The sequence below is a fragment of the Podarcis muralis genome, chromosome 2 (genome assembly GCF_964188315.1).
Source record: "Podarcis muralis chromosome 2, rPodMur119.hap1.1, whole genome shotgun sequence".
Classification (NCBI taxonomy): domain Eukaryota; kingdom Metazoa; phylum Chordata; class Lepidosauria; order Squamata; family Lacertidae; genus Podarcis; species Podarcis muralis.
Window position 1 is genome coordinate 4,899,035 of NC_135656.1, and position 20,590 is coordinate 4,919,624.

At 49.2% G+C, this 20,590-nt stretch overlaps 1 protein-coding gene across 2 annotated transcripts; it reads left to right on the plus strand.

Moving 5' to 3' along the window:
• Window positions 1-1,351: 1,351 nt before the first annotated feature.
• Window positions 1,352-19,887, plus strand: DTX3 (deltex E3 ubiquitin ligase 3). 2 transcript variants are annotated; one of them, XM_028721315.2, is made up of 5 exons: window positions 1,352-1,650; window positions 7,173-7,247; window positions 12,702-13,435; window positions 16,647-16,864; window positions 17,372-19,887. In XM_028721315.2, the coding sequence occupies exons 2-5, from the start codon at window positions 7,235-7,237 to the stop codon at window positions 17,445-17,447; spliced, it is 1,041 nt and encodes a 346-aa protein (XP_028577148.1). In that variant the 5' UTR covers window positions 1,352-1,650; window positions 7,173-7,234; the 3' UTR covers window positions 17,448-19,887. The 2 variants fall into 2 exon arrangements, with proteins under 2 accessions (XP_028577148.1, XP_028577149.1); XM_028721316.2 differs by lacking the exons at window positions 1,352-1,650; window positions 7,173-7,247 and adding an exon at window positions 7,326-7,671.
• The last annotated feature ends 703 nt before the right edge of the window (window positions 19,888-20,590 follow it).

Consider the following 20,590-nt stretch of genomic DNA (forward strand, 5'->3'; position numbering starts at 1 on the left):
AATTTAGTGCAGACTAGAAGCAACCCTCAGCCTGTGTATTTGATCAAATAAACACATCTACTGCCTTAACATCTTTGAATGCAATAGACTGAGAGGCTGGCCCGTGCTCTCCTGTTATTAGATGTAAATGCTGTCTCTTGCTTTTCCAAGTGCCCACCCCCATGGAACATGAAGAGTGCCTGGGTGGAATGCAGTGAGCCTAAATAAATTAAAACAGAGTGCCCAAATACCCATTACTATGGCCTCCTTAGAGACGCGGGTGGCGCTGTGGGTAAAACCTCAGCACCTAGGACTTGCCGATCGCATGGTCGGTGGTTCGAATCCCCGCGGCGGGGTGCGTTCCCGTCATTCGGTCCCAGCGCCTGCCAACCTAGCAGTTCGAAAGCACCCCCGGGTGCAAGTAGATAAATAGGGACCGCTTACTAGCGGGAAGGTAAACGGCGTTCCGTGTGCTGCGCTAGCTCGCCAGATGCAGCTTTGTCACGCTGGCCACGTGACCCGGAAGTGTCTGCGGACAGCGCTGGCCCTCGGCCTCTTGAGTGAGATGGGCGCACAACCCTAGAGTCTGTCAAGACTGGCCCGTACGGGCAGGGGTACCTTTACCTTTTATGGCCTCCTTACTATTCATTGCTGCCAATCTTTATAGCCATTCAGAAAATTAGTATAGCTAGCCTGAGAGCTGGTGTAGTAGCTGAGGATGTGAGCCAAGAAGTTCCTGGATTCAAATCTTGTCCCAGTTGCAGACTTGCCAGCTGGCCTTAGGCAAGCAGCTAGATAGGCCTATGTCTGCCTTGCTGATCTACTACTATAGAAGGGTAAGGCCAACCTATGCTTAGGAAGGGATTGTGAAGATTATGGAGAAGAAGACAGAAGCTGCACAGGACACCTCCAGGTTTACTTCTGAGCAAGCTTCCACAGGAGTGGCGTCATCACAAGATTGCCTTGAGCTCCATGGCACTCGCAATACAGAGCAGTGTGCCATTCCTCTACACGGGTTGATTTCTGCCGAGTTCCCTGGGGTTTATTCTCGAGTGAGGGCGCACCGGGTTGCACCTGTCACGATGGTTATTGTAAAAGCTCCCCCATCACTCTTCAGGATAAAAGCAGAGCCAGGCGGGCGGGGAGAGGCGTTGCGGGGAGAGGGGCTGCCAATTTACTGGGCGCGGGTCCCAGTAACGGGGGGGGGGGGTTGTTTCTGAGTAAGTGGGCGCAGCGATAGGATCGGGCTGCGTCGCCCCTTCTGAGCTCCGGGGCGGCCGCTGAGAGGAGGATGTCGTGAGGAACCCGAAGCTGCCGCTTCTTCCCCCTCCTTCCTTCCCGCCGCCCACCCTCTCCCGCGCGCGCAGCCCGCCGGGCCCCGCGCTCTCTCCGCAGCCACGTCGCGGTGTTGCTATGGCTATGACCACCATTCCGGCACCAAGCGGGCGCCACGTGACGCGCCCGCCGATGGCTGCTTGGCGGGGAGAGGGGCGCTGAGCGGCGGCGGCGGCAGCAGCAACCCGGCGGCACCTGGGCGCGCTTCCCCGCGCCGCCACCTCGGGCGCGCCAAAGGCCGCCTCGTCCTCCGCTCGCTCGCTCCTTCGCCAGCGCAGCCCGGGCCAAGCTTCCGATGGACGGAGTTTCCTCGCCAGCCTCGGATGCTCCGCTATGGTGGGTGCCGCCGCCGCCTCCGGGGGAGAGGATGGGGCGGGCGCGCGCGGGGAGCGCGGCGGGTGGCGGGCATTGCGCGGCGGGCGGGCGGGCGGGCGGGCGGCGGGTGCGGGGCTGGCGCTGCAGTTGCTGCTGCTTTTTCTCGGTTAAATGAAACGAAGGACGAGAATGTGGCGCATTGGCCTCGTCTGCATATTCGGGCAGCCGTCGAGGCCAGCAGCTGCGGCGGCGGCGGCATCTCCATTGTGCGCCGCCAGCTGGCTTTGCAGCGGGGTGTTGCCTCGAAGGGTTCTTTGGCGGGGAGGGTGGGTGGGTGTGCGCGCGTGCGGTTGCGTTGTGTACACACACGGGCGTCGGCGGGGGGGGGGTGCACGGTACCAAATGGGTTCCCTCATCTTGGGGGGGGGGGACACACGGAGGGGCTTTTTGTTTGCGGGGCTTTATGTAACGGCGAGCCCATCGCGCTGCCTGCTCGTCTACCTGTCAGGCGTCTCCGACTCGCGGAGGCGGGCAGGGAAAGAGCTTTCTATTCGCCTCCCTCGGCCCCCCCCCAAGGCGAGGCGAGGCGGTCTTGGTCCGAGGCAGAACTGGGTCAAGTGAGGATGAAACTTAACTGCCCACCTTTTCTCTCATCAGGCGAAGGTGCGGATGTGGACACATTTGGTCATTCCCTGTTGCGCGCCGTGTTTCAGGTCTTTCGCCCTGAGGGTGGCGGGGAAGGGCTCTGAAAAACAGGGCGGGGTGCCGTGGGGTGGGGGGCTCTTTGGAGCTGGGGCGGGGATGGGATGAAGCTCTACTGATGCGCGCTCCGGGCCGGGGACGTGTTGGAGAGGAATGGAGAAATCAAGCCTTATTTCCCCAGGCATTGTCTTTCACCCCAACTCCCCCCGCCCTTCCCCTTTGTTCCGTTTTTATCCCGGTTTCTTCAAGGGAGTGAAGGCTGCAGGGCCGCCTCTTTGATAAACAACCCCTGGTGAATGGAGGAGGCAGCCTGCTGAGACTGGCAGCTGCACCCAGATGTGGGGGGGGGGGAATGGATTGATATAGAAATCTCTCTCACCCCCACATACCCAGGGGCAGGGAGCCACCCTGAAAGGTGATTTTCTCTCTCACTCCCCAACCCCACCCAATTGCAGTAGCTTTCTTCTATTCCCCCCTCCACTCCATGTTTGTTTTCCTTTTTCCTCCATCGCAATGGCAGTGGGCTGGGGCCTTTTATCCTCATTGTACAGGTGAGGCCTGTTGAAATGTAAAGGCCCTGCTGTGCCCAAGGTCACGTAGGTAGAAGTGTCCAGGTGCAATAGGGGGCAGGGCTCCTGTACACTTGATGGCTATTCAAAAAAAAAACAAACCCCTTTTAACAAGCATTATTTCTCATCATGACACAGAGGTGAGGAAAGCCATGCATGCTAAAATTCCCCATTGTGGGCTGAACAAGGTAACTGTTAAGTGGATTTGTAGCTGATGGACTGACTGAACCCAAAGAGTATTAATTAATGGTTCCTCGTCACCCTGGGGAAAAGTGACAAGTGGGGTGCCGCAAGGTTGTGTCCTGGGCCTGTTGTTGTTCAACGCCTTTATACATGTCTTGGATGAAGGAATTGAGGGGATGCTCATCAAATCTGCTCATGACACCAAACTGGGAGGGGTAGCTAACACAGAAGACAGAATCAGAATTCAAAATGACTTTAACAGATTGGAGAACTGGGCACAAGCTAACAAAATGAATTTCAGTAGGGACAAATGTCAGGTTCTGCACTTAGGCAGGAAGAACCAGATGCACAAATATAGAATGGAGGACACCTGGCTTACTAGTAGTACATGTGAAAAGATTCTAGGGGTCTTGGTGGACCACAAGCTTAACATGAGTCAACAGTGTGATGCAGCAGCAAAGAAAAGCTAATGCTATTTTAGGCGGCATCAACATAGTGTCCAGATGAAGGGAAGTAATAGTACCACTATATTCTGCCTTGGTCAGGCCACACCTGGAATACTGTTTCCAGTTCTGGAAAGTTAAGAAGGATGTTGACATGTGTCAAGGAGGGCAACCAAGATGATCAAGGGTCTGGAAACCAAGCCTTATGAGAAAAGGTTGAAGGAGCTGGGTATGCTTAGCCTGGGGGAAAAGCAGACTGAGAGGAGATATGATAGCCATCCTCAAATATCTCAAGGGCTATCACAAAGAAAATGGAGCAAGCTTGTTTTCTCCTGCTCTGGATGGTAGGACTTGAACCAATGGCTTCAAGTTACAAGATAGGAGATTCCGACTAAACATCAGGAAGAACTTTCTGAAGGTAAGAGCTGTTTGACAGTGGAATGGTCTCCCTTGGCAGGTTGTGGATTCTCCTTCTTTGAAGGCTTTTAAGCAGAGGTTGGATGGCCATGTGTCCTGGATGCTTTATCTGAGATTCCTGCATTGCAGGGGGTTGGACTAGATGACCCTTGGGTCCTTTCCAACTCTATGATTCTAAGATTGGGTCCTTTGCTACTGGACTGCCCTCACTGGCTGTCCCATATTTGCTGGATTAAAGGCTACCTGTGATGTTGCTGTTCACAAAGGGTAAATGCCTTGGCCTCCACACTGATGGTACCAGAAAATAGACATAGAAGATCACCCCACCCTAACTGTTCCCCTGTGATCTTTCAAGGCATATCCAATATTCCCAAATCCTGTGGGGGTGTTTTTCCCCTACTAAAGATCCAATAATGACTCAGTGCAGCTGTTAGGATTGAGTTAGTAGTGTTTCCTGTATGGTGCCTGGCCTGTGGTGATGGAAAACTGTGTGGTTGGTTGTTGTTGTTGTCGTCGTAGAGTTCTCAACTGTTTAGTTGTAGAGTTGAACTCATTATGAGCTGGGTTTGCTCCTTCAAGATCCAAACCACAAGTGACTGCATAGGCCTACTTGATTTTTGTGTGATCTTGGTGGGTTTTTGTTTTGTTTCCTCAGCTCTAGTGTATTTGGAAAGGGTGATCCCTAGTGACCTATGCAGCAGGAAGAGAGTTGGCTCACCATCTCTTGCCCTCACTCCTTCTTGTTTCCCCCTCCCCAATTTGGTCCAGGCAAAAGCTCCATAAAGACTTCCTGGACAAGGAAGCTTTGCAGCGCCTGGGATCTTAGCATTTAGGAACATAGGAAGCTGCCTTATACCATAGGAAGCTGCCTTATACCAAGTCAGACCATTGGCTGCAGCCACCAGCCTGGCTCAGTATTGTTGACACTGACAGGCAGGATTTCAGGAGAGTCTCCCCAACACGAGGGGTGGAACCCGGAGCCTTTTTCAGGCAAGGCGTGTGCTCTACCGCTGAGCTATAGCCCTCTCCAATAAAACTTACTAATTACTTCAGATATTTATAGCCTGCTCTTCATGCCTACAAAGGGATCCAAGAGCAAGTTACAACATTACATCCATGAAAACACCCCCCTTACTTAGGTAGAGAGCCCTGCAAGTGAGATTTGTACCTGGTCTACCCCCAGAACTGGAAGGAAATACAGGGGAGTTGAGCTTGCTACATAGGCAGTTGTTGCAAATTTTTTCAAGCTTTCACAAAATAGGTAGAATGGTGGCTTTTTCTCACGAACCAACTAATGTTCCTGCAAGATTGGCTTTGGAAATGGTGAAGTAAGGCTCTCTTCCAGGCAAAGACACTTTTGATGACTTACAGCACCCACACACACGACGCCACCAAAAGCATTTTCCAGCCATGTCTGAGGTCATCCAAGGGTTGCACTAGGAAGAGCTCCAGTCAGGATGTCAGTAAACCTCTTCCTCTTCCAGATCTGCGCTGGGTATTCTACATGTTGTTGTTGTTGTTTAGTCATTTAGTCGTGTCCGACTCTTCATGACCCCATGGACCAGAGCACGCCACGCCAGGGTGTTCTACATAGCTCCCAGCAACTCTGTACAGTGATATGACCCTGCCATCATCCTTGGGGATCGGTTTTCAGCTCTGTGGTGGGAATGGGGATCTCCTAACAACTCTCAGTACCCTTAACAAACTCAAGGATACTTTGGGGGAAGCCATTAGGGGCGTCTTACCCATAGAGGCTAGTGGCGCGGGGCACCAGGGCGCCAAGTTGTGGAGGGTGCCAGGGAAGAGGCAGAGGCTGGACACTGCATCTCCTAACATCAGCTCGCCCCCCTCCGCCATGCCACACAGAAGCAGCGCTGTGCCTGGAGCCTCTGCCTGCTGTGGCCACCTTGGCACAAAGCGGCCAGCTGAGCCGGGAGGCGCTGTTTCCAGCCTCTGCCTCTTCTCCGCTGGAGGAGCCGACCTCCAGCCGCTGCCCACCTCCTCCAGCCCCACCGGCAGTGCCGTCCTTCCTAAAAAACTCTTGGAAATGGGGGGGGGGGGCACCGGTGCTGGAGGGAGCTTTGCACCACGGCACCAGATATGCTTAAGATGGCCCTGGAAGCCATGACTGTTTAAAGTGGAGCGATACTGATTTAAATGTATAGTGCAGATGAGGCAATAATAATGCAGTAGAATGGGGCAGTACTGATGTAATTGGGAGAAGGCTCTTAAGTGATTATTTTAATGGTCTCTAGTAGCAGAACAGGCAAGGATGCCTTAGAATGAGCATTCAAAACCAGCTTCTGGGCTACAGATAGTTCTAATCTAACCACTAGCCCATCTTAAGCTTTGTTCTTTGGGTGTGTAAGGAAGAGCTGTGGCCAGTACATGATGGTAAGGGCAAGTTCTCCACACACACACACACACACACTGTGGCACCTTTATTATTGTAATGCTATTTTTGCATTTGCAGTTTAAAATGGTGTCACTAGCTCATCTAATATCACACAGAAGTCAGAATATATATGTTGTAGTGAAATAAGAATAAAACTATTGCATAAATTCTAAATTTGGACTCGTGCTCTGAAGACAAATTCTGGAGCGAATAATTTCTGCATCCCAAAAGGCTCAGTGAAACAATCCTTTATTTGGCCGAATTTTACAAATCACTAAAGCTGCAATCTAAACACACAAGCAACTAACTCTCATTGAACTTCATAAGCACTGTAAGGCTGCAATCCTATAACCCTCTTAGTTGAGAGTGTTACCCCTTTAAACTCACTGGTAGACAAAGACAGGATTGCACTTCAAGTGCAGAAGCAGATGCTGATCTGCCCTAATACTTTCCAGTGGAATCCTGTGCATGGCTGAGTTCTGCGTGGTTTACTTCCAGGTAAGCGTACCTAGGATTGCGCCCAAAAGGAAAATGGAAATGCCCGGGTAATGTGAGGCAAAACGGCAATCTTAAAACTCACTAGGTAGTGAGACACATTGAACTCAGGAGGATTTGCTTCTTGGCAGCAAACAGGCAAGACGAAAAGGTTTTTTTGGGATATTGAAGGTGAAGGCCTTGTCTCAGGATCGAGGAAGCGCTTGCCCAGACTGCTTCTAGATGGAGCGCTGCGCTCGGGCGCAAGAAGAGAAGCTCGTCCGCGGCAGCTAAAAATATCGCGCAATTTCCCTCTCGGCGCAGCTGCGACCTAACCCGCCCCCTTCTTTCCCTTTGCAGTTTCTGATTCGCAGCTCAGCTGAACTCCCACATCCGGCTGGTCCTCGCGCTCAGCCTCTCCCATGGGCTCGCCAGGTACGGTACTGCGATCTCCGGCGCGGGGGAAGGAAACCTCTCTCCCTCTCCCCCTCTCCCTCCCTCCCTCTCCCTCTCTCTCTCTTTCTCCCCCCCTCTCCCTCTCTCCTTTTGGGGTTCTTTTGTGTCCCACGGACGTGAATTCCACATCCTCCCATTTCTATGGCTCTGGAGATGAGCTCCAAAGGCCCCTTGTCGCCCGTAGGGGTGCATCCTTCTGCCTGAAGCCTCGACGCAAAAGCACCCCTCTTCTTTCTGGGTAACTCCGGGGAAGGGACCAAATCAATTGCCCCTTAGCGTCAGGGCAAAGGTGATGGTGTCCTCTCTTTGGGGTACTATGAGCCTAATCCTCTGCATGCCAGATTAGGAAGCGTTCTTTTCCACCCAGAGGGAAACCCACCGAATTAACAAAGGAAAGGAGCAGGTAAGTGGCATGTGTGTCCAAGGGGTAAACTGGCAGGAGCGGCATTCCAGAATCCCTTAGTTAGGACTAATGGAACTTTCACGAAATAGTGAGCAAGTTTTTGAGGCCACTAGAATACTTCACTGGGCTGAACGTTAAGCAAGGCAGGGGTAGGGGTTGGGGGGGGGGGAACTGGCCTGGTTTTGGAGTAATAATGGTTGCATTGCTCAAAATTTGATTTTTGGTTGTATAGTCTTGGGGTGTATAGTACATGGGTATGAAGATTGCCTGAACATCAAAATTAAACACTATACCACTGCTGCGTGGTTCTGAGAACATTTGTGTGTGTGCGAGAGAGAGAGAGAGAGAGACAAGGCAACAGGCAGACTTGCTATTTTCCCTCTAATCTTTGGGAAGGTAACTGTGCACATCTCCCATGTGGCACCCCCCCCCCCCCGCTTTTAGAGAGCAATGTACTCTTCCTCATATCTCAGACCTTGCTGTAGCCCTCCAGATGCCATTGGACTCCCAACTCCCACCAGCCCGGTCAATGGTCAGGGTTGATGGGAAATGGAGACCAGCAACACCTGGAGGGCCACGACAAGTGGCCCATCTCTAACCTCCTGGTCATGCCAAAGAGGTGTATCTTGAGTCTAGTTGGAAGAAGGTGGCTGATTATTCTAACACAGCCTTTGCCAGCCTTGTGCCCTGCAGATGTTTTGGACTGTAACTTCCACCCAACTGCTGCTAGATGGGCTGGTGGAAGCTGTAGTCCATAACATCTGCAGGGCACAAGGCTGGCAAAGTCTGCTTGAACAGGTTAATTATACAGTGTGTATTTGTCTGGGAACAAAGAGTTCTGCTGTTGGTTCTGGGGTTTCAGTCTGCCTATGAACTGTTTTTAATGCCCAGTTTTGAGGGTGTGGGGTGGTGATGGCAATTTTTAAAAATGTTTGCTTGGAGGTATTAAAATGAAAACCAAAAACTCCAAAGTGCAGAAAAAAATGGGGCGGTGGAGCAGAACGTATACCTAAAATTAATGTATTGATTCATTTTAAATATAAAGCCCAGATGCAGTGATCACCAGCTGGATAGGGGCCACTGTGCAGAAAGAAGACCGCTGCAAATCATAGATGCTGGTCATAATGTTTCACACTTTGTCACAATTCTGTTGCAGGCTCACCAGAGTTGTGTTAAATCCTTGCTTTCATGACTGCCTTGCCAGCTGGTTATTGCTCTCCATGCATTTTACATGGCATTCTTAACTGTATGTTATTCTGAGAATTTCTATGCCGCTCTTCAGAAAAGCAGGGGCGACGCCATCCTCATCAACCTTGGGGTGGCATACAATAAAATCACAGGGTCCTTTATCCCATTCTTCCTGAAAACAGCTATCTGTAATTGAGCATTTATTCACTTAAAAAAAAAAAAGATGAGGAAATGGACGAGGGTAATCCTAATTCAGGGGTCAGTAAACTTTTTCAGCAGGGGGCCGGTCCACTGTCCCTCAGACCTTGTGGGGGGCCGGACTATATTTTTTGGGGGGGGGAATGAACGAATACCTATGCCCCACAAATAACCCAGAGATGCATTTTAAATAAAAGGACACATTCTACTCATGTAAAAACATGCTGATTCCCGGACCATCTGTGGGACGGATTGAGAAAGCGATTGGGCTAAGTCATTTCAGACTCTGGGCTTGTAGCCCTCAGTCTGGGTTTAATGATCTGGGGGAGAGGGGATGGTAAGGTGTATCACTTACATTTTAAAGTGAATTCAGTAAGCAAGCCCTGCTGCATTGGGGTGTGGCCTTCCTACCTGTTCTCCTGAGTGGAGCCCTGGTCTTCTGCCCAATGGCCCTGCCTTGAGGGCACCACTTGCCACTGCCAAAGACACACCCAGTGAACTTGTGTCCGATTCTGGAGATTGTTAGACTCCCAGGCACCAAAATTCCATTGTAACCCCATCAGGCCCAGGAAGAGTAGGGGATACCTAGGGAAAATGGCAGTGGAGGCAGATTTAGCAAGGGCATCTGGGAAGCCACTTCTCTGCTATTTGGCTTTGACTGTGTTAGGTAACCAGGACGCGGGTGGCGCTGTGGGTAAAAGCCTCAGTGCCTAGGACTTGCCGATCGTCAGGTCGGCGGTTCGAATCCCCGCGGCGGGGTGCGCTCCCGTTGCTCGGTCCCAGCGCCTGCCAACCTAGCAGTTCGAAAGCACCCCCGGGTGCAAGCAGATAAATAGGGACCGCTTACTGGCGGGAAGGTAAACGGCGTTTCCGTGTGCTGCGCTGGCTCACCAGATGCAGCTTTGTCACGCTGGCCACGTGACCCGGAAGTGTCTCCGGACAGTGCTGGCCCCCGGCCTCTTAAGTGAGATGAGCGCACAACCCTAGAGTCTGGCAAGACTGGCCCATACGGGCAGGGGTACCTTTACCTTTACCTGTGTTAGGTAATTCAGGGGCAGGCTCCACCCTGCATGGCTTCTGTGCTTGGAATGGAAGTCCTGGGCCAAGCGACTACATAAGATGAGCCTGCCTAGATCCGATTGATGTGGTCTAGCATTCGACTCTCACAGTAGCCAACCAAATACCTATGGGAGGCCTGCAAGCAGGATAGTACCCTTTCCACACATCATAACAGGAACAGCTTCAGGGGCAGTTTTATTTTGCTTCTTATATTCTGGGAAATGACAAATTCAACGTCCTCTGGCCACTTACCTCTTTCCTCCAGCATGCATAGTAGGTATTTGATGGCTGCCTAATTTTAGTTAATCAGGGTCATTCTCTTTGATACTTGCGGCTGTTATTTATTAATTTGTGGATCACCTTCCACATGCATTTCTCAAGGCACCACAGCACAAAAAGAACAGAGTGTAGGTTTCAAAACATCACAGAATGAGCATTTAGGCAGAGGCCTTTTTGTTTAGCTTGTTGAAACAAAAATAGTTTCAATTTTTTCCAGAAAGTACAGCTAGTGGGCACCTGTTGTGTCTTGACAGGAATACTTTCCCACAGAACAGAGGCAGCCACATTTAGTAGTAACTCTTCTGAGTTCCATTGGAGCAGGCTTCTGATATCTGATGTGGGGCTTGAAGGAAAAACTCCCCTGTGGAACTCAGTGACTTACTGGGTATGTAAGAGATAAGGCAGTCTCTCGAGTAACCGGGTCGATCTGGATGAAACAATAAAGCTGCCTCCATCTTATCACATACTAAGGGCAGTTATGTCTAAGATGCCTGGCTACCCCAGGGTGCCCGGTGAGAATTGTGCTGGAGAAATCAGTGAAAGACCTCAAAACAACAATTAAAAACAACAAATTATGCTGACATTATAGAAAGATAGGGAACAACTCCACAATGTCAAACATTTAAAAAGCAGCATTTTATACACTTGAAAAGCAAACTTTTTGCAGGTGTTCTTTCAGTGGTAATTTACAAAAAAAATACAACGATAACCCCATTTCCAGATGTTTCAAAAACAGTTTATAACAGAACAAACTGAACTTTTTGAGGATGTCTTTTGAATAAATATGCTTGGGGTTGTAATATACTTTGGCTATTAAGAGCTAGGTATATTCCACCTCCTCTGTCCTGTTAGGCTGTCTCTCTGGATTCCTCTCCGAGATGATGTCTCTCAAAAGGCTTTGAAATCTTTTTTACTAATCTTTTATTCCTCATGGATTGCTGGTGGGTTCTAATTACCCACTAATGCTCTGCTTAAGCTTGCCAAATGCCCCTTAAAGGAGCTTGGGAGTAGATAGCGCAGATTTATTGTAAAAGGCTTGTTGGCCATTTCAGAACAAGATCATAATGGATGTCCTTTATTTCAAAACCCTGCAGTCTTTACAGTTTAATAGTTGAATGCATGGGGCAATGTCCACTTGCAGAGTGGGGTACTCCCCCCCTTCCTCTGCACCGCCAAAATGTGCTCTGGAGGGTTGGGGGGAACCCCTAGAACAGGTTTCGGCAGTGCACTTGGGAAGGAGAGAGGGGGCAGAGTCCTGTTGCACAAGTGGCTCTCGTTCCATGCATGCATACCCCACTCAGAACTACATTGAATTCTACCCTTTGTCCTAAAGTCAGGAGGAAAGCCATGCCTTATTTTGCAGCTGATGTTTTAAACATTTGACTGCTTTGCACACTAATTGACTAGAAGGAAGTTGCAGTGTGGGAACGGCTGGTCACTTGCCACAAAGTGGAAGTGCTCTGTGCATGACTCAGTATCCAGGGAAGACAGGCCTCTGCTTAAGACCCTGTAGAGCTGTTTGTCAGCCAGGCCAGATGGCAAAGAGTGTGACCTTGTGAAAAGGCAGCTCCCTGTGTTTGTCTCTTGCCTTGCATCTTCATGGACTCAGAGAAATCGGGGCTGATAGGAAGGACAGCAACACTGTGCAGCAGTAGCCTGGTCTTGAAACAAACAAAATCCAGGCAATCCACTATAGCTGTAACCGCTTAAATCAGGGATGGGGAGCCTGCAGGCCTCAGGCATTACTGGACTCCCAAATCCCATCATCCCTGACCACTGGCATTGCTGGCTAGGAATGATGCAAACTGAAGCCCAACAAGAACGTGTGTAAGTTGCCTCCCGCCCCCCCCCCCCCCCCGGGCTAAGTCTTCTGTCAGGGCAGAACTGCACATGGTGCACACATTCATCCCCTTCCTCTCCCCACCCGATTCATAATAGTAAAACGAGCTGTTAAAATCCTGGGTTCCCCCAACCTAGTTAGATTTCTGATTATTCAAACATTCTGGGAGTGCTTGACACAGGGTTGTATTAAGATGGGATTAGGTAGTACGGATGTGTTGAATCAGAACAAAGACGAAGGGATTTTGAATATCTGGGGGTCTGCTAATGGGTTTCTAGTATATGTCATGCTCAGCAAAACCAAAAGAACTTTTATCAGAGCAGACCAATAACAGCCTTCAAGTCCTGACCAGCTTTGTTCCGATGATGAGAAGGGCTGAATGTGAGTGTCTGGTTGTCTTTAATCCTGCCTGGAGCCACTTTCTGCAGCTCTGATGACTCTCTTCTTCCTTTCTCTCTCTCTCCAGTATCGTTTGTTTTATCCAGGATGGCCGCTTGCGGAGGCACCACCAAGAACAGGCTCACGGTAAATAAACACGTCTGGGACTTCTTGACCAAGGAAAGCCCAGCCAAGCTGGTTAAGCTGAAGGAGGAGAACAAGGTCGGCATCTTGATTGATGGCGAGACCTCTGAGATCTACGTGCTGCAGATCACCCTGCCTGCCCACGGGCCGAGCAACGGCCTCTACCTGGCCCGCAAGGCCCTCAAGGCGCTGCTCAAGGAGACGGAGAAGGAGCTGAAGAAGGCCCAGCGCCAGAGCGAGCTGATGGGCTGCATGGCCTTAATGGAGAAGAGCCGAGAGCACGGCGCTGTGGAGCTCCACCGCCGAGGGGCTGCCTTGATATCCAGAGGGCAGCAGACCTCCGGGTCCAGAGTGGTCAGCGGCAGCGGAGGTGTGGCCAGCTGCTCGCGGGGAGGGGAGGAGGAACAGGACAGCCAGTGCCCCATCTGTTTGGGGGAGATCCAGAACATTAAGACTCTGGAGAAGTGCAAGCACTCCTTCTGCGAGGACTGCATCACTCGGGCCTTGCAAGTCAAGAAGGCCTGCCCTATGTGTGGGCGTTTCTATGGGCAACTGGTGGGCAACCAGCCGGAGAACGGGCGCATGCTGGTCTCCAAGGACTCAAGCCTGCTCCTCCCTGGCTATGAGAAATATGGCACCATCATCATCCAGTATGTCTTCCCACCAGGCATACAAGGAGTAAGTAGGGTTGATCTCTCTATCTGTATTCATGGCTGTTGTTGTGAGGGCCAGGGAAGTGTTGTCAAGGGCCGTATTCACTGCACTGAGACACATTGTGGCACATGCGGTGGAGGAGAGGGCACCTAGTGTCAGGGCAAGGGGCATGTTTTGTTCCCCCCACAGCGGTACCCCCACATACACTGTATGTATGTATGTATGTATGTATGTATGTATGTATGTATGTATGTATATATATCCCCTCATAAGTGAGTCAACTATTTGCTTTTGTGGGTCATGCTAAAAGGGGTTTCTGAGAAGCACCATTGGGATGGGAATCTAAACCTGTTCCTGGTTGCCCCCTTGTTACTCGGAGGAAGGCAGCTTTGCCCCCCACCCAGCAATACTGTTTGCAGCCTTACTTTGCTCTATAGCCCTGCTTCTGTCTGTGCTGCCCCCCATCCCACACACTTAATGCTTCTTGACTGCAGTCCTGTGCACAGTCACATGGGAATGAGACCTGCTAAATTCTGTGTAAACTTGCATAGGATTAGTCACCTATTATCATTGTCTGAGTGGGAGAGCAAGGCCAAACTCACTGGCTCTCTCGTCCGGCGTTGTGTTGGCTGCCAGCCCAGCCTCCCTGCTGTCCTCGTGTTGTGTCTAAAGTGGGGAGCCTGCTGCATTCGCGTAGGCACAATTTAAGCCCCTGATTGCTCAGACTCCTAAATCCCACAAGGGCACACAGAGCAGGCTTTCTGCTTCTGATTTCCCTAACCAATGCGTGGATTGTGACAGGGGCGTCATCCGCAATCTACATTTAAAGCAGTGTCATGCCACTTTCAACAGCCATGGCTTCCTGCAAAGACTTCTGGGAGCTGTCGTTTGTTAAGGGTGCTGAGACCAATATTCCCCTCAGGGAGCTAAAATCTCCAGAGTTCCCCCTTCAAGTGTTTGTTAAGCCACTCTGGAAATTGTAGCTCAGTGAGGGGGATAGGGGTCGCCTAACAAACTACGATTCCCAGGATACTTTAGGGGAACCCATAACTGTTTAAAGTGACATGATTCTGCTTTAATTGTATAGTTCAAGTGGGGCCAGAGTGGGAACCGCCAGCAAGCACAGCCTTGTGTTCCTCTTCACACTGGGGATAATTGTAGGTGCTACTAACATGCAAAAAGGGCTATAGTGACAGGATTCCCTCTTCCTAATGACTCTTAATTCTGTGGGAGCTGGAGTGATAGGAAAATTCAGGGTGTAGAGACAACATGAGGATTTGAGAGGAGCCTCGAAGCTGGAAGGGGATGGGCAGTTTGTTCAGTTTCTGTATTGCCAGGGGTAGGGAACCTGTGGCTCACCATCATGCCTGACTGTTGGCCATGCTGCCTGGGCTTGGTGGGAATCAAACGACGTTTGAAGGGCCACAGTTTTGTCCTGGGAGGTGGGGCTCAGTTGTGAAGAAAAACCTTTGAGTGGGTTGCATGTAGATTGAAGGTGAATGGTGTCTTCTCCTTCCTGGAGGGCAGCTGAGAACATAGGGTACAGCAGTGTTTCTCAACCAGGGGCCACATGGCCCCCTGGGGGCCCCAGGATATTCCAAGGGGGCCCCAGGTGAAAATATTGTAAAGGGGGGTGCCATTGCATAAGACTAGGGGGCTCCAGAGGGAAGTGAAGAAAAAAGAGAAGTGACTGAGAAAAGAAAACTGAAAAGAGAAAAGAAAGCAGAGAAGGAGAGTGAACAGAGTAGTGACCGTGCTTCCCAGCAGATGGATTGCCAAAGTCAGTGCATGTGGCGATCCAGCCAGCCAAAGTAATTTTCAGTCAAGAAAAGCACCATTTTGGGATAAAGAGTACAATATCTAAAAAGTTTCCAAAGCTTTGGGATAAAGCAAAATGGTTTGTCTTTTTTCCTTTTTCCTTTTAAAAAAATTTTAACCACACAAATATTTTATTGTTATAATAATGCAACATTAATACATACATATTACGAATATACGAACATACATTTCATACAATCCTTAAAAATATTCATACATACCCACACTCAATCCCACAGATACTTCCTTTTTCAAAATGGTTTTTCATGGCATTTTTTACTTTGTATTTGGTAGAATCAGGTGTGTGGAATTTCATGAGTGTGCCCGAGGACATGTCTATAAAACCTTAAATTTTTATATTTTATTGAGCTTTCACAGTGTCTTTTTTTCAGGTTCCCAGTATGCAAATAGAAGCTCTGTTATTAGCAGCTGTTGTGTTTGCTACTGGAATAAAAATGCTTGTTGCAGTCAATGGAGGATAATATAATAAAGTCCCAGAGTTGGTCAGGTGATTTTGGACTATGGACTTAATGGTCACACCATCCAGAGTGGAGCCTCTTTTAGATGGTAGTGTGTGTTTATTCACTTGTTCCCAAATGTGACTGCTGCATTTGTGGGCCTTCCTGCTGGCTCTGCTATGTGGCTCCCTGCCCTGCTGGCACCAATAGAAAGTCATTTTTAATGGTATATGTTCAAGGTATAGTTTCTCCCCCTGCATTATTTCTGTTGATCCCAATGAACTCTCTTGATGGTATGTAGAATGCAAATGTGTATTCATTGAACTTTGGAAAATGTGCCAAATAGTGTTTTTCTACTGCCACCCAATTAATTGTTGTTCATTGCATTTGTATTCCACCCTTCCTCAAAGGGACTTATATCCGCACAACAGCCCTGTGAGGTAGGAGCGGGCCTGAGAGATGGTGACTGGTAAAGAGTCTCCTCTCAGTGGGCTGCATGGCTAAGGGGAGGAGTCGGAGACTAAAGCTGGAGGTTCAGTCTGCCACATCCTCCTCGCTCTCGTTCTGTGTGACTGTTCAGCTGCCCTGATCTTAATTACACGCACCTGGTCCCATGTGCACCCCCGTGCATTCATGGAGTGCTGCATTGTAGCAGAGAATGAAATCCTGCTTTGAAAGTGATAAATAGCCCGTGTTTTGGTCTGCCCTCTTGCTCCCCAAAAAATCTGGTAGAAGATTTAAAATGGTAGCTGAGGTGTGTCATTTTCCCTCCTGCTGCTGCCTTCAGGAATCCCGAAAATCTTAGATTTCTGCAGAGGACCAAGAGGCCTCAGTGGAAGCAGGGTGATCTAAACCATAGTCAGTAGGCTCAGGATTAGAGCAGGCACTTTTCCCTGGCTTCCCAGCCCTTCCAGTTCACCAACCTTCTTAGGTTAACATGCCTGGCTCACCTTTTGCAGGTGGAGCACCCCAACCCTGGCGTCCGCTACCCAGGCACCACTCGTGTGGCCTACCTGCCCGACTGCCCCGAAGGCAACAAGGTGCTGGCGCTGTTTCGCAAGGCCTTTGACCAACGCCTCACTTTCACCATCGGCACCTCCATGACCACAGGCCGAGCCAACGTCATCACCTGGAACGACATCCATCACAAAACCAACTGCACCGGTGGACCGCAGCTGTAAGGACCTGTCCTGGAGTTGTGGGGTGGGGGAGAGGGAGGGGGTAAGTATGGTGGCATTGAAGGTTGGGTCATCAAGGGTAGGTGAGTACTTTAGAGGCTGCTTGGAAAAGGGTTCGGATTCTCAGCAAGCTACTCCAAGAACCAGAACCATGGGGTTAAAGAGACATTACAGAGTCCTCAGGAAGCAAGAGCTTTCTCTGGCTCCATTAACATTCATCTTCTGTCACATGACCACTCTGGGACCCTTTTGCTCAAGTTCCAGGTGCGTAGTTGGTTTTCCTGAACCCCAGAGAAAGAAGGATGGGAGGTTGTCCAGGGGGCTGAGTTTTTGCCCCTGATATGCTAGTTTTCTCTGGGCAGTGAGTCCTCCCCACCCCCACCCCCTCCCCACAGTTCCCCATGCTCAGGCAGAAGTGGAAAATCACTGACCTAAGTGGTAAAACACAGCTAAATTGCCAGGGCCTTGAAATAAGTTTATGACATTTGATCTCCGTTTCCTACCAGGTTTGGCTACCCTGATCCTACATACCTTGCTCGGGTGCAAGAGGAACTGCGGGCCAAGGGCATCACCAATGACTGATCTTGCTCCCTGCCACTGTGTCTCCAGGAATGGTGTGTTGTTTCTGCCTGGTCCAGCAATTGTGGAGAAAGCGTCCTCATCTCTCGGAGCAAACCGTCTCACAGTGTGATCTTGACCCAGGATGCAAAGTGCTGGGCATTCTGAGATGACATTTTGAATGGAATTTCTTGCTGGAAGGAGTTGGGAACAGAGGCATGGGGAAGAAGGCTGTGTTAGAGACCTGCATTTGAATTGGCTGGGTTAGAAAGTTCAAGTCAATCTGCACATTACACAGAATGAGTGAGTTGGTAGAGTCCTGGACTGTACCACTTCAAAATGCTTGCAGAGAGGGGTTTTGTTTTTATTTGATGACAATATGTTGTGTGGGTTTAAACAACATTAATAATAGCAAACTCCATATCCAGGCATGTAATAAACAAGCATGTCAGGAAGAGAGCTACAGCAAATCTTTCCCCCTGATGTGCTAGACTGCTGCATTTATTTGTTTAGAAGAATTTATACTGCTTAATCAAAACTCTCTTAAGTGGTGTACACAAACAGTGTGAAATAATTATCAGTGATATACAGATAAAATTAGCATAAATTAAATTAGCAAAAATTAAAAAAACAAATACAACTAAATTATATGTTGGGATAGGCTTGGTGCTTTTAAAAGGTGTTTAAAACAGTGTAATGATGGTACTTGCCTAACGTTAATACAAGCAGGTCTGTTGGTTGTCTTACATGGGAGAACATTCACAAATAAGATCCCCACTGGCACCTGCAACCTGTAGTAACACAGTCCAGAATTCTACCACTGCATCTTGCATCATAGTAATTTCATTCCTTGGACCAAAGTAGATGTGATGAAGGGCCCATAATGTTTTAGGTTTGCTCTTGTGTTTGGACCATTCACATTTCAAGAGGGGGGCTGTTTGTTTGTTTGTTTGTTTGTTTACTTACATCAAAGAGAGCATGCTGATGAGAAGAGCCAAGCCTTTCCCGCCTCATGCTTCAGGCATTTTTTTACTTCAGCTAGGGTTGATTCTGGTAATAACAGCCAGGCTGGAAGAGGAACTTCAGGGAGCTTAGCCACAGATCACAGTAGGGTTCTGCCATGGGTGGGGTGGAGGGGAAACAGCCCCCCATCAAGTAAATAAATAAAAATACTTAACTAGCTGACCAATCGCGCCACAGATAGCTCAGTTCTGCCCTCCCCCCCCAACATAAATCCTGGCTACACACATAGGTTCTGCTCTGCACACCACCTGTGTGTCCCTATTGATGTTAAAATTAGACCCCTGCAGCCCTCGTTCTATTATGTTGGCCTTTAGTAGGTTTGGGAGGGAAACTGCTGGTGTGAGGAAGGCACACCCATGAAAATTAGAGTGAGCTGAGAGCAGTATAGCCAGAGAAAGCAAGTAAAGGAGCACAGTGCGTATATCTTTTTGAGAAAAATCTGTGGCTTACCCAGAGTGTCCATGGCAGATGTTGGATTTTAAATCCAGATCTCCCACCTGTGAGGACATTGTTATATCCACTAGATCACACTGGATCTCATGTTCCTACTATGGGCAAGGGGTAGGGTTCTGTTCTTCCCATGAGGATGCCAAAATCAGGCCAAAATCCTCTCTGCACCTTCATTCCACTTCCTCCGTGCCCTCTAGCTCGCTCGCAGAATTTTTAACCCTTTTGGGACTGCCTATTAGAATAAAATTAAACAAAATGCACTTGTAGAATTTGCATCATTTGGGCGCAGAATGTATAGTCCCTGGGGTTTGGCTTGGAGTGAGGGGGAAGCAGAATTAGCATGGATTTGTTTTGGGTAACTGATCAACGCTGGAGAAAGAGGCCTATGTGCTGGGACCTTTCGTACAAAAGCCTCTTGTTCCTTTCAAACTCCTCGCTAGTCAGCGAGCGGCTCTGGCATCTTGGCACCCCACCCACTCATCATTCCTTGTGCTGCTGTCTCCAGGATCGGCATCAACCCCAGCTTGGTGGAACTTTCTAGAAACATTGGGACTGTCCTTTCATGTCGACGTAGAAAGCAGCAGCTCCTCGACTCTGGGCACAGGCGACACGCCCACCGGCCCTGTGGAGAGGATAGGTGGCAACGTTCGTGGACCATGCCTTGTGTATATATACATATATACCTTCTGTACTGGCATATCAGCTGTTGTGTAATTATTCCAACCAAGTCCTCTTTGGGACAAATCGTGTCGTTTGGGACTTGGCCAGGCCTGTTGACCCTTGTTGGCTGGCCTGTACGCTCTGGACTTTGGCGCCTACCTGTTGTTGAGTGTTTGCGGGAGGGTGGGGGACATCTCTTGGCTAAAGGTGAGCCTGTCGCCTCTGGCAGAGACAAATTCCAAGACTGTCTCCTATGGGTGAGAGCTCCCCTCAGATGCGCAGTTTGGACAGTGGGGCTTTCTTTGCTGTTTTAAAGAGTTACCTGAAAATACGACACTTGTTCTCTTGATCTTTTCTGAAATTATGTGTTGCGGTTGTGCTTGTGTTTATTATTATTTTGATAAGGGGGTGGCATTTTTCCCCTTCAGCCTCGCTAATAAGTCTGCAAGGACCCACAGTGCTTCTTACCCTGCCTACATACACGTCCTTATTATTTAATTACTGCCCTTCACCATGGTGACTTACATTTTCAAACAATGTAATGTACAGTCTGATAGACATAACAGAAACAGGGAGGGGAGATGGGGAAGGGCAGTTCCAGGTATCAATTCTTGAATAACATCGCATTGATAGAACAGTCACAGAGGGAGGCAGTTCTGGGAGGGGAGGGACCCAAACTACAGTCCTAAGTAAGCTGATGGAGACTGGGCCTTGCCTCTCATATCTGATATAGCAGCAGCTTTTAAGCAAGAACTGGTTCTTTCTCAGTTTTCAAAACGTTCCTTGCTTGTTCAGCTGGAGACGATTCTTGCTTTTGGTGACCAAGTGAGTGGCTGTATACAAGCCAGCTTTTACATTTATTTCCAAAATAATAGAAGATCTCAACCACAGAATTGTTGAAGGGGGGGATGTTGCAAGGAAATTTAATTTTTCAATATTTTTTTTAAAAAAAACATTTCAAAATCAGGTATTTCTCACCTAAAATTTTCTTTTTCCTTCAGTATCGCAGCACCTTACATGTTATCAGCTCTTGA

Coding starts and splice junctions, on each gene's coding strand:
- DTX3 (XM_028721315.2), top strand. Junction 13,436..16,646: donor TCCCACCAGGCATACAAGGA/GTAAGTAGGGTT, acceptor CACCTTTTGCAG/GTGGAGCACCCCAACCCTGG. Junction 16,865..17,371: donor TGCACCGGTGGACCGCAGCT/GTAAGGACCTGT, acceptor GTTTCCTACCAG/GTTTGGCTACCCTGATCCTA.